The sequence below is a fragment of the Emydura macquarii genome, unplaced genomic scaffold (assembly GCF_026122565.2).
Source record: "Emydura macquarii macquarii isolate MOO-44397 ecotype Brisbane River unplaced genomic scaffold, CSIRO-AGI_Emac_v2 contig_691, whole genome shotgun sequence".
Classification (NCBI taxonomy): Eukaryota; Metazoa; Chordata; order Testudines; family Chelidae; genus Emydura; species Emydura macquarii.
The window spans coordinates 8,417,539-8,431,629 of NW_027130828.1; the positions used below are offsets into that span (position 1 = coordinate 8,417,539).

Here is a 14,091-nt window from a genome sequence, read left to right on the forward strand (position 1 = left end):
AAGAATTCAAGCATTTCTACCTGAATCAGAAGACTTCAAGTCTTGTTTATATAAAACAGCTTTTATCTTACTTCTGCAGTTTCAAAAGTGCTGAATCCACAAGGGTAATTATCTCCTAGGGAGAAATGTGAAAACGGTCAAATACGAGATTATCCTGGTTTTTTACTTTATAGTATAAAGATACAATTAATAACTATGGTACAAAAATCTAGCCTGTATTTAATATAGGCCCTTTTATAGGAGTTCAGGTACTATATCTTATTTGCAATTTTGTGTCTACAGTAACTCTTATTTTAATATTTTTACCACGTGTGGCAGTAGTTGTCTTGTTACACAATGTATAAGTACAGTGAGCAATATCTAGTCTGTAAAAAGCGTTGATTAGAGGAAGAAGAAGAAAGGGAGAGAGAAGGACCTCTTAGGTTTTGTACTAAAATAACTGCACATGAGAAATACCATTGAAAAAACGTTTGTTTGTTTTTTAAATGGGCAGGGTGAGGATAGCTAGAGAAATATTTTGCAAAGTAGTGACTTTGTACTATAGCCTAGGAGGCGAATATTCCAGAGGAAGAGAACTGTAAGCAAAGAAAGTCCATGACTAACACAACAGTAGGGCTGGAGACTGATGGTTTGTTTTGTTTTTTAAACTACTGGATGCTTGATGGCAATCTATTCAATGTTACCTTCTTGGTTTAAGCATGTAGGTAACTCTAGTGTTGGAAAAACAAAGTGGGGCATTATTTTGGAATATGGTTGCTATTTAGTAAATGTAAAGTAAAGTAATTCCCCAGGAGGGCAAGCCCACAAAAATCAGTAGTTCGGGGGTTTTTTTAGGGTTATTTAATAAATCAGTAAATCCCTCTCTGCTTTGTAATATAGTTCTCTTGTTCCTATATACTTCAACCTGTATTTCTGGTATGAAATATTTAATAGAAAAATATATGCAGACTAATGCTGGATGAAGTGGGAATAATGTCAAACCTACACTTGATTAAGAGTATCTTCAGCATGAAGTTTGATAAACTCTGTTCCACCTGCTTATTATTTGGTACAATTAGAAATATTCTCTGAGTCCCCATGCCTCCAGAGTACCCTGCCCACCCTAATACCCCTACCCTGCCCTGTATCTTCTGGGTGAGATGGATGCCACAAACGACTCCAGATGGTTGATGTTTGTGAATCCAGTACCAAGACATAAAACCATTTGTACAAATAGACTGAGCATGCTCTTTGTTACCCCAGTGACGTCCACGTACCATACTGGATGTAAACTTGGCTTTCATTTCAATCAGCAGCTCCTTCATGTTCTGGGAGATCATCTCTAGCGCTATGTCATCTGTGATGAAAAGGAACAGGAGACTATCTTAGTTACTGTAATAACCAATGCTTGGAACAGTACTTCACCTTCCATAGCTCTCAGCTGACAACGACCAACGGGACTAGGGAGAGGGAAAGGCCCTTATATTAGGAGACAAGAATATCAAAGAAAGAAATTTGAAACAAACAGGGTTTATTTTAACCTCAGGTGCATCCTTGAAGTATTACTGCCAAGAGAGGAGGTGAGATACGGCTAGATGGAAATTAAAGTAGATCAAGTAAGGGACAACTGGAAGATTCCTTAAGCTTCTGTAAAATGCTAATAAGCATCCATGCTAATACAATTGATGTACAAGCACAGGAACCCAGAGGCCTGGAGCTCTGCCTCAGTGTATTAATAATTATTTGTACTGCAGTACAGCGCAGAAGCCACAACAAAGATCAGGCCCTATTGTGTTGGGTGCTGTTTAAACACGCAGTGAGAAAGTCTCTCTTTCCTGCTCTACTATTTACAGATCATTCCCCCCAGAATGGAGATAATCAAGCCCAGAGGTGCAATTATTATAGTCTCATAATAACTCCTAACCTGAATTTGAAAATATATTTCAGGTTTCATCCCACAGGTGAGCTACAGCTTGTTGTACAGTATTGTAGTCTTGCTGGGGACTGTAAGCAGTAATTTCCAAATGACTGTGCTCATTGATTGTGTGGAATTATTCTTAGTTACTACTATGATTTTATACATTGTATGAACAAAAGGGACTGGCCAGAGACAAGGAAGAACAACAAGGCCTTACCATACTGAACCATCTCATTAATCAGCATACAGATGTTCTCCACCACTTCTGGATCATCACAGTGAAAGTGGTAGGAATCTTTGATCAGGCTTATTCCGCCCTCCTTTGTATCTGTTACTATAAGTCTGAAAGCAGATAACTCTGAAAGAGAGGGATGAAAGTGCTGCCAGGGTACTGAGTAGTTGCAAACTTTACAGTTTTGCTGTATGTTTCCTGGGATCTGCTTAAGCAGTGAGCACTGGGGCGCCTGGCCAATGTACAGCTAACATACAAATATCATTAGGGGGGAGAAAAGACCTAGAAGGTTCAGCCCTATGGTACCCATTCTTTCCCCTGCCTTGGAAAGCTATTCTGAAGCACCTTCAGATAATGTGTAGGATTGTGTAAGCAGATGACACGTTCCTGCGTGACAAAACTGCTCTTTATGTGCCACATACCCTTTGTTCATTTTTCATTAACCACTTCTTGAGTTTTATGCTTTTTACACGTTAAAACAACCCCTTCACAAGGAAGTATTTTAAACACTGTGGGAGCTTACAACAGGGTCCACCTCCCCCTACTCATCTAGTAGTTCCCTCTGACATTCATCCTTCTGTTCTTGGGAAGGAGAGGTTAATACAGTTTTATTGTTTGAATGCAGAAAGAGAAGACTTATTCAGGAGGGCAGATACCCCTTGCCAACCTCACTGGGAATCTTCAGTCTATACAGTGATGTTTGCCTATGATGCCCACTTGCCACTGTTAAAAACACCTTTCTGGACTGTTACCAGATATCCTTAGGAGGCTTGCCAATGCCAAGCAGGCATTCTTCACCAGCACTGGTCTTTCTGGGTTCATCCTGAGAGCATCCAACAGGAGCAGAGTTGTTGGTTCGTACTGGTTTTCAGTTAAGCAACCTGCAAAAATAGCCAGTGAAATATCCATCAGTGCTTTCACCTTCTGCCTCAAGCTTCCACAAGGATTCCTTTACCATGCACCAAAACTAAAGAGTAAGCCGTGTTAGTCTATATTATAGTAAAATAGGCCTATCAGAAAGTCTGAGCATCATGAGCTGCTCCAGGGGCTCAGAGACAGTTGTGAGCCATCTGCTAGGTGAAGCTCCAGGTTCAGTTCCCGGTCCCAGCCTCACGCTCCCCAGATCAGCAGGGGCTGGGAATGCTGCAGCAGCAACATATTCTACTCGTAGTTATTAGGGAGGAAAGAATGCAGTGGCTAGATAGAAGGATGGTGCCATAATAAGGGGCTTTAATAATGGAGGTGAAAAAGGAAGAAGGGTAGCATGTGTAAGAATGTACAGAGGATAACGTGAAAATGCTGCAAGCATGTTTTCATCTATGAAGTGCTTCTGAGGGAGCATGAGTACAGGATTTGTACTGCAAAGATGTTCCTTTCAATGTACCTGCATAGTGACGTATAGATGATGCCTTTATTTTTAACTTGGCATGTTCTTCCCAAGGCAGTGCCGACATTCATGTTAAAAACCTTTCCTTGTAATACATTCTCCAGCACAAATACTGTTCTGGGTGGGTTTACATCGGAGTAGAGAGTAACAAACCTGGGATTCTTTAGTTGTGAGAGAAGACAACTAAAAGGTGACAATTTATTCTATTCTAAATAGGTTTTTAAGCCATGCTCATCACTATAGTATCTGATAGAAGTATTTACTAGCTAAGAGTTATTTAAAAATTTACTAGCTAAGAGTTATTAAAAAATTAATCGTCATCTGAAGTTGTCAGAAAGAGCAGAACTAGAAAGGTGCTGGATCAGTTAGGAAGGTAACTATGTTGCCAGCTAAAGTATGGGTATAAAACCAGCTAAGGCACTGCAGGTTGTATTGCACTAAGGTAACTTATAGAGTATTCACTTCTCCAACATTCACTTCAATTAATAATTAAATAACTACAGTGTGTGATTTTGTCAGACTAACCCCTGCTGTGCATAGGGCATAGCAAGCCTGAAAACTCACCCTGAAGTGTTAGAACCCAGAGGGCAGAGCAAGCCGATTCAACCACCTCTCCATTCTCCCGGTGTTCTTGGAGGACTCCAGTGATAATCTGGACAGCATCTTTTAGTGACGCTTGCCCCAAGTTACTTTCTGAATTAGAAAGAAAATCCAAATGCAAATATATCAAGCTGAGTTTAACTAAAACATGAATACATTACATCATTAATTAATGGGCAGATTAAACTGCAGGCAAAGAACAGTTTACCACAGAAAGATATCAGAGAAGTTAGGTTTTCTGTATAAAAACACACAATTGATTAGTTATATATTTGATCATGCTCAAGATTGCTTCTATCAGCTTTTCTTTACATTAATAAAAGAATCTTGCATTACTCCAGCTACTTTCATCTGCAAAAGCTTTACAAACTTAATCTGACATGCAGACTATATACAGTTATTGCTTCACTCCACCCTAAAATGCAGCTGTCCCTAGGTAGAACACAGCACACAGGAATGATAGCTAACAGATCACACAGAGAACAATACCAACTTGAACCTGCAGTGGGAAATTAAACATGCAGAATAGAATTGTACACATTTGTTTTTTATCTTGACAATGAGAATAACACTTCCTTGCTCTTGCAAGAAATGTCATGGAATCTAATCACCATCAGTGGTCAGGGCCTCAGATTTAGGTCTGGTGCAAAAGGGCACCTTCCAGCAGCAGCACAGTGCCCTGTTACGCAATGCTGTGGCACTGGTTCAGTAGAAAGAATGCCACCTGCTGATTTAACAGCCACACTATAGCAACTAGGTGTTACTGGGAGATTTCTACTCAAGAGTTAGCCTAATCCTGTTTCAATTGTGAAATATGACAGGACTGTAGGACAGAAATGCATGGCTGGAGGTTTTTAACAAAAATCTCTTCCTGGGGCAGCCAGGGTGTGTCGTGGGGTTATTAAAAAAGCTACTTATTTCAAAGAATTTCCCCCACCCTACCAATGTATCATCTAATTCACCTCCATTTGCGAGGGGTGTTTCTTAAATCAATCCACTATGCTGATTAGGCTGCATTTTCTCTTTTTACAGCACAACCCATCACATTATGTGATGGAACCTCCGGCCACATAACCCATTTTTCATTTCTGAAGTATGCACCAGAGCCTGCCACAGTAAAATTTACAAATTGGGTCCTTACTATCACTAGGGATACTGAGAAGTTTGCACTGATCTTCAATCTATGGTGTCCCATAGTTCATTCAACGATGGATCCTCTAATGCTATTCAAACAAAGCTTTCAACCACATTCTTTTCTCCAACACCCCACTGTCCCCAAAGTTGGCAGAAGTCAGTAAAAAGATTCACCCCAGAGCTGCAAGAATCACTGAATACAGCTAGCACAGTATATGCTGTGTTTTACTTACCATTCACAGCCAAGCTCCAGAGAACACCACAGCAAGAGAGACATATCTGTCTGTTATGAGGAAAACTGCTTATAATCGTCAGAACATCTGAGATGACTCCAGCTTTCCTCAATGCCTCTGCAGCCATTTCTAATGAGCACAGAAAAGGACGTGTTATAAAACTTGCCATCTGGGGGTTATTGCCACTGGCATCACAGCACAACAAATTTAAATCAAAAGGAGTCATGAAACAAGAGAGCAACATACTATGATCACGAGCAACATGAAAATGAGCAAAACAAATGTGTTGGATTCTTAATAAAAACCACACACACATTATAGATTATACTAGTGTGACTGGCCTTTTCAGAACCTTTTCAATTCGGCCCATCTCTTCCCATTAGTTTTGAGCTTTACAGAAGAAAAAAAAAAAAGAGTTATTGAGAGGACACCAATCACTGCAATGCAAGTCAGTCTAGCAATCCAACCAACCTAACCAACTCCAGACTTAAGAATTAATTTTGAACAATAACTTAAGTCAAATGTCAAAAATCTTAGACAGTTGCCTTTTTATGTTTTTAAGAGTTGAAAAAAAATACTTAAAATATTTTTAGATAGGTGGGTGAGGTAATATCTTTTATTTGACCAACTTTTGTTGGTGAGAGAGAGAAGCTTTTGAGCCACACAAAGATCTTCTTCAGGTCTCTCAGGGCTCTCCTCTGACCTGAAGTGGGGCTCGAAAGCTTGTCTTTCTCATCAACAGAAACTGATTCAATAAAAGATATTGCCTTACTCACCTTGTCTCTCTACTATCCTGGGACCAACACAGCTACAACTACACTGCATACAACAATGTAAAATATTTTTGGACAGTTTCAAATCTTTTTTGGACATGTTCCTTTTGCATTGATAAATCCTTCCCTAATCCTTCACAAAAACCAGCCAGGTCACATCATAATGTAATCTGGCACTGGAGACAAGTACAAATAATAATAATAATATTAGTAATTACAGACTGAATGAAAACTGAGGCATGGAGAAATGAAGTGACTTGCTGAGGCCACCCAAAAGGTCTGCAGCAGAGCCAGCAATTGAACCCAGGTTCCCTGCCCTAGCTTTCCCCAGTGTTACTATCTGCATAAATTAATAAGAGTCACTTATTACCCAACCAAGACTGAACACACCACCTCGTTAACATATCCCGTCTCAAACCACTCAGTCAGAATATAGTGTACCTCATGCTTCCAGCAGTCTTGGAATAGAACTGGCTGACTAATGCGTCTGAGATGGAAAAATAACCCACATACAGCAATATAAATATGCTAAGTCACAGAGTTCTCCGTTACGTATCTAATCCAACAGACAAAGATGGACAAACAAGAAGAACATGCCATATGAAAGGACCAGGAGACCCACCATTGGTTGAAATCATCATCAGTAAAGTGCAGGTCATTGAAAGCAGTTCTTCATTTTCAGAATATGTTCTCATTATCTTTAACAGAGAATTGATTACTTCTTCACCAACTAGCATCTCCACATCCATGTTCTGTTGTAGGGCTGTCAAAAGCGAAACATGAAACAGCATGAGGAGGCTTCAGCTGCTTTCACTGAAGTCTGATTTTTCTTCTCTCAGCACAGGTATTTCATAAAGCAAGCATAATTTGTTGACTTAGCATAGACTAGTATTGTTATTTTCCCTTCCCTTCCTGAAATTAAACTGCTTTTTTGTCTCAGTTTCTGCATCATTTTCATATAATTTCCCAAAGGAACATGTCACAAAAATGAGGACAGCGGTACCAGAAAAGTGAAAAGGAGGTACAGTTAGTTATTTACATTATTTTTGCACAAGACATTTGTTATTATTCAAAGGCATCTTTAAACTATGGGTTGTTCCTAGAGTTAACCATACAGTATCTTACAGAGAAATTTTGTTAGATACCAGGGCTGTCTGCACCTAAATCATACGCAGAAAGCAAAACTTGAAACTTGATCATTAACAAATGACTATTAACCAGGATGGGCAGAGATAAAACCATGCGCTGAAGTGTCCCTAGCCTCTGTTGCCAGAACCTGGGAATGGGTGACAGGGAATGGATCACTTGATGATTACCTGTTCTGTTCATTCCTTCTGAAGCACCTGGCATTGGCCACTGTCGGAAGACAGGATACTGGGCTAAATGGACCATTGGTTTGACCCAGTATGGCCGTTCTTATGTTCTAAATTGCAAACTGTACAGATGAGCAAATACCATTTTGGCCCATTCAGTAGCACGGTTTGCACTTGCATGTTCTGAGAATTTAACCCGAGCACTGAATCATGTCACTTGTTTATAAACTTTACTTCCAATTTCATTTGTGCAAAAAATTTTTTGCCTTAATGTACTTTTACTTTCAGTTTACCTAGCAGGTGCCTGGGGAATATTTTCTGCATTTGGACTAGTTCATTCAAAGTTGAGAGACCGACTGGGAGATGGAAAAGCAAGAAATCTCATTTCTTCTTCCAATAGGTTGGGAGAGGATGAGATCTACTAATTCTAAAAACTTGAAGTACACAGAGACAGATTTTCAAAGGTATTTAGGCACATAAATGTGCAGTTAGGTGCCTAGTGGGATTTCCAAAAGTGCTTAAACAGGTTAGGTGCCTAATTCCCGTGGATTTCAAAATCTGGCCCATGGTAATCAAAAACGCTCCATGAATTCACTAACTACAGCTAATACTTCCTCTTATTAATAAATCAGTTAGTTTTAAAGGCAGAACGTGTTTTGAGAAACTTTCGTTTTCTTACATATCCAACACAGTTAAGGTAGTTTTCTTTAACTAATAAAAAACAAATTTAAAATGCTGTTTTTGTTCATTTTAATTGCATTCTAATTTCCATCCAAATCCAATTTGACACATACCACAAGTAAACAAAAATCATCTAGTAAATGAGAAATGCATCATTCATTATTTTCTACCATAAAACCATTAAGAATCTGAATAAATGCCTGTTTAAATAAATGTGTATAGAGTATCCTCCTGGTGAACAAACAAAAATAGCAATTTTAATATGAAGGCTATATTTAGTGGCAAATAAACACGTTTTAATGATAAAACCAGCTAATGAGAATCATCCTTCCTTTATGAAAACAACTAGAAAATACAAATGCAAAATAAGATTAAATCAAGGTTTCTCGCTAGTTGATTTCCATCACTCTGCTTTAAATCAAACCACCCTGCCCAAGAGAATCCAGACTCCCATTAAAGCTGGCTAAATTCCCATGTAACAATAAATCTACCCCTTAAAAACTTAATCAATATGAATATTAATTGTCATCAAATCCATTTCAAATCTTGTTTATTACATGTAACATGGTAAGAAGTACAAAGTTACTGCCCAGTGTTTAGAATGGAGCCTCATCACTGTACCTTGGCCAATAATGTCAAGCAGTAATCTGCAGCCATCTAATTGTAGCTCTAGAGAATCTATATGAGTCCTCATTGCACAGGTGATAGGATCCAGAAGTTCTAGCGAATATATTAAGGCTAGGGAAATTAATTGTGAGAGTTAATATTTAATAACACTATGAACAACTTAGCTGGCCTATATGCTTCCCACCTTCAATACAACATGGAGTTCCCAGCTTCAGGGCAGGTCTGGGTACCCATGCATGACATGGTAGGGCAGAGATGGTTCAACAATGTTCTCTATCTGAAAGGAAAGCTGTTAAGATCAAGATGGAGCACTACACTGAACCCAGTAGTCTCGAAGGCAACGCTTCTGCATTAAAGACGAAAGCAGTCACAGTCTATCCTGTTTTGTTGAGGTTAGTAGTCATTGTGTTCCTAGCAAGTGGTATTGTAGCTCTTGGTTGGCTACATTTCGAGTGACATGGGCTAGAATTCTGATGTGGTAGTGCTGAGAAATTATGCTTTTCAGAATCTTGGGGCGGAGGGGGGAATTACTTCACTAAGTTTCCCAGTCCTAGCAAGTCTTTGAGCAGTGTTAGCTATTCCAAAAGGAAATAACATATCCACAAAACATGATGGTAAAAGGGAAAATTGTCCAAGAGAACTTAGATGTCCTCTGGGAATCCATTCTAAGCATTCTCAGAGATGTAAATATCTGTTGTAACAAATTTCACTTATATCACTGCTAGGGAGGTTCTATTCATGCCTTTTCAAACTTATTTATCACAGAATCACGTTATTTCAATGGGAAAAGTCACTTTTCAGTTTAAATGCTTCACAGATATTGGTAGATGACAAGAAATAACCATGTTCTTTCCCCTTATTGTTTACAGTCTTAGAGTATTAAATCATTACATTGTAGTATCTACCCAGATCTTAAATATTTCTATTTTTAATATTAAAGTTCAATGTCAGTGTTAAAAGTGATAATAGTTTGAAATAAGAGTACAATTAGTGGAATTTGTTTAACAGTGAATTTTGAGTTCATAAAAGTATTAGTCTAATAGCACTGCAGAGTTAGGCATAATGAAGGGAGAGGCTATGTAATCTTCCAACACACAGCTCTGCCAAAGCACTAAAATTCCAACCTGTACCACTCCCTGCTATTACAGTCCTGGGACTCCACAGGTTTCTGACAACACACCCCAGCATCTTTGATTCTGCCCCACAAACACAGCTCTGCCAGTGCACTCCAATCCTGCCCAACAATATCTCTGCTATTTCAGTCCGAGCTTTTCCCAAACAGAGACAGATAACTAATTTTGCCAATGTATGGGTTGTCTCCATATCTGCACAAAATGGTTGAGACCAACCATACGCATTTTCATTTCTAGCCAAGGTCAGAATTCAAACCCAGTTTTCCAACAGGATAATGCACTATTATGCAGTATAGAAGAGTTCCAGAGGGGTAGCTGTGTTAGTCTGTATACAGCAAAAACAACGAGAGTTCTGTGGCACTTTAAAGTGGCACAGAATTCTCATTTATTATGCAGTATGTTTTTCCACTATTCTCAGAGTGAAAGCAGTGAGCAAGAATACAGTAAAAATTAAATGCTGAAACAGTGACCCATACCACTTTTATCTTCTAGTAAGCTGGCAAGACGCTTTATAGCTTTTGCTTGAGCCTTCTCTATGTCCCAGTAAGTCTGCATAAATTCTGCATAAAACAAGACATCACAAGTTTTTGCTAAGTCATTTTACACAAATATTTACAGGATATGTTCATAATTTTATTGTCTTCCTATTCTGTGCCTAGCCTGTGAAGTCACATAATTGAAAGAAATTCAACTTGAGACTTAGTTAAAAAAAGAAACAAAGAAAGTATAAAACATTTTAAAATTGCAGAGTATTAATCTCTACCTCACGCAAAACAGCAGATGTGTTGATATATGAACAAAAAATAATAAGATTCTTTTCCCCCATCTCTGCACATGGCATTTCCTGCTTTTGGGAATTGTAGCAACATACTGACCGAAAAGGGCTTTAATGGTTTACACACACTTATTATCTTATACAGAGCAGATTTTTCAGAACTGAAGCTAATTCTATCCCAACCCCTAACCAAAGCAATGGGCCAGATCTCCAGATAGATTAATCACTGAAACCAATGGAGCTATTCTGATCCCACCAGGTGTGGAGCTGATCCCCTATATATGTAACATTTTCTTCAGTCACTCTGCTTTGTGATGCTGAAAAGCTCAGGGAAGAAAAAACTAGGGCTCTAGCAGGTTTATGGAGTTGCTAAACTTTAGAAACTAGACATATTTATTATTGAACATGGCAACCCTCTACAAGATACATCTCGTTTGCATTTTTAAGACGAAAATGTACATAAGATCTATCTTGCGGAATACATGTAAGAGCCACCACCAGCCTTATCATGTTGCTGCCTGTTTCATTAAATTGTTGATGAGTTTGTCGGTTAGGTATAATTTATATTTTTAATAAATACTCCAATATGAAATTATGTTAATAATAAAATGTAAAGATATATAAGGAAACTAAACTCTTTAAAGTAGCAGCTTTTCCCCTTTAGCCAGTAATGCATTCTAAGTGAATATCTCAATAGGGTTAACTGCTAAACTAGAATGCAATCAGAGTGGGGGGCTCCCATGAACTTCAGAACAGTTTGACAAAGTCTTTTAATAACAATTCTTTTAATAATACTCTCTCACCCTATTCAGGCAGCACATTAGGTAAGAGCTACTAATCTTATGAAGGTATAATTCGGTTAGACAGAGATTCTTGTCCAAAACAATGATGCATTTCATTTCAGGTACAGTGGGTATCCATCTATTCATTCATTCCGGTAGTATAATACATCCTAAGTGGCACACATGGCATTTCAATAGGAAACTAATGTCAGTATCTCAAAGGCAATTTATTTTCCTGATTACCTAAAACACTTCCAATTCCTCCTTCAAGGAGCACATCTAAAATCGCTGAAGGCAAGGTTTTTTCCTGTTTTGATAAAGAGGAACCAGCAATAGTCAAACATTCCACAATATATGGAATATTAACCAAGTCCCTAGAGAAGGAAGAGAGAGAAAGAAGGTCAGCAAAGTTTTCCTACTGATTTTGGTATGTTTTGTTGGAAGTGCAAATGTTAATTAGTGGGTAAAATAGGGTTCTGGCTATCAAGACTCCTAAATTCTGATCTTGACTCTTTCACTGACCTTTGGGTAAGTCAGTTAACCCTTCTGCCTCATTTTACCTACCTGGAAAGTGGACATAACACTAACCAATCTGATGATGTGCTCTGAGGCTTAATTAATTAATGTTTGTAAAGAGTTTTGAGATTCTCATATCAAAATAAAATGTTAGTAAATGCAGACATTTTCTGAGAACCCAAACTGTATACCTGACCACACCACAGCCTCCAAAAGATGGCCTTTAACTATGTCTTATAACATAATTCCCCAAAAACCCACAAATATCCTCTCTGATCAGAGAATATCCGGTCAGTGTACATTAGAACACTCATTTCAAAGATGGGGAAACCGAGGCTCTGATAGGTGAAGTGACTTCCTTACAGCAGGGCAGCAAAGTGAGTCAGTTACAGAGGCAGGGATAGAACCTAGGAGACCTGGCTCTCGGTCCCCTAATCTAAACACTAAAGAACACTCTCTCTTACAGTAGATGGGGGGTGGGGAGGGGGAGCAAAAGACAGAATAGAGCAGGGCAAAATGTCCAGAACTCACTTTGCTGAGGGTCTCATACTGGGCTGTATCTGTAGCATCATAAGTAAAATTGGGGACAAAGGCAAAGTATCTTTATTCCCTTTCTGCATTAACATCAGAACTCTCTCAAGACAACTGATGTCCTTTTTAATATCCCGCAGTAATGAAATGGTCTCTTTCACCTGTAAAGAGCAGAATATTAACAGAACCTGCATGTATTCTCTTTGCAGATCTCTTGGGGTTTTATGACACATTACATTCACAATGAAATGTTCGTAATACTCTCAATAGTACATACATTCAGAAAGAAGCAAGTCATCATGTCAAGTAGAATACATCCTAAAGACCAGATGTCAGATTTCTCACTAAAGGAAAAGCACAGTGCTTCAGGGGACATCCAGGATTTAGAGTCAGGATCTGTTGAAATAAATGTCAGATAAGTAATGGTTTTGACACTGTGTAATGTTTTGCTTTGCTTGCATGGGTGTGACATGTGGACAGCAGTTTCACATCAAAGTACAGTTCAGTCAAAAAGACTCAAAAATGAGTTGGATGTTTACTGGTGATATGCCATAGAAGATTCTAAGAACTGCACTACAGTTAACAACAAACAATTATCCAAGATCTAACTTCCTATACATTATTGCAAATAGTCTTACAAATCCAGTCTATCTTAGAGTCATCTTGTGACTCCCAAAATAGTAAAAGATCTATTTTTCCAATTGTGAGAGTGGTTTGTGTGATATGGGCATCTATCCACTTGTAACTGGACAACCTCCAGACTCATTTTACATGTACCACAAAATTGCCATCAGATGGTAACAATTATTTTTTATCACTGCTGAGCTAGATCCAGATCAATTATGTAAACATGAAAGTTTTCATATCCCAAGCAATCTATTTCATTCTTGATCTTTTACAATGATCTTGCTTGCTGCTTAGAAGAAATAAAATGTAAAAGGCAAAAAAAGGTGTTTTCCTTCTTTGGTTTTTAATAAAATTAAACTGCTAAAAACCACAGTTGAATCTCTGTAAAACAAGCAAGCAAGCAAACAAGCAAAACAACCAAACTACTAAAATATTAAAACTAAACAGCTACCTTCTTCCACTCTAATCTTCCATTTCATTTTATCAGTCATAAGGGTTTCTACACTGAAATCACAAAGCACGAAGGATACTTCATCAGTTAAAATGATGTTAGATGGTTTGAGGTTTCTGCAATATACAGAAATGGTTTTTATCAACATGTTAAATCAGAGTGTAATGATGTATAGCTACAGACTCCTTATCTCTGAGACCTTTCATGTACAAAAAGATGGGCTTTGTTTTTAAGTTACAAACTATAATGAAATAAAATAAATTTGTCTTTTTTTTTTTTTTTTTTTTTACTGTGAATAAGGCAAAAAGCTTTAAAAATTGATACCAGAAGCCTCAACTTTATCTGGACATTAAGCATGACCCTGGTCTTTTTTTCTCTCTTATTCCTGTTAGGTTTGTT

General features: G+C 38.2%; 1 protein-coding gene across 1 annotated transcript in view; it reads right to left on the bottom strand.

Annotated features, from left to right (window-relative positions):
* Positions 1–14,091, bottom strand: part of ADAMTS13 (ADAM metallopeptidase with thrombospondin type 1 motif 13) — a 58,620-nt gene that overhangs the window by 40,416 nt on the left and 4,113 nt on the right. Inside the window, 12 exon segments of the mRNA XM_067541863.1 lie at positions 58–115; positions 2,115–2,255; positions 2,882–3,010; positions 4,081–4,209; positions 5,484–5,612; positions 6,879–7,019; positions 8,872–8,988; positions 10,487–10,570; positions 11,811–11,941; positions 12,615–12,775; positions 12,892–13,010; positions 13,693–13,808. Coding sequence (XP_067397964.1) covers positions 58–115; positions 2,115–2,255; positions 2,882–3,010; positions 4,081–4,209; positions 5,484–5,612; positions 6,879–7,019; positions 8,872–8,988; positions 10,487–10,570; positions 11,811–11,941; positions 12,615–12,775; positions 12,892–13,010; positions 13,693–13,808 — 1,455 coding nt within the window.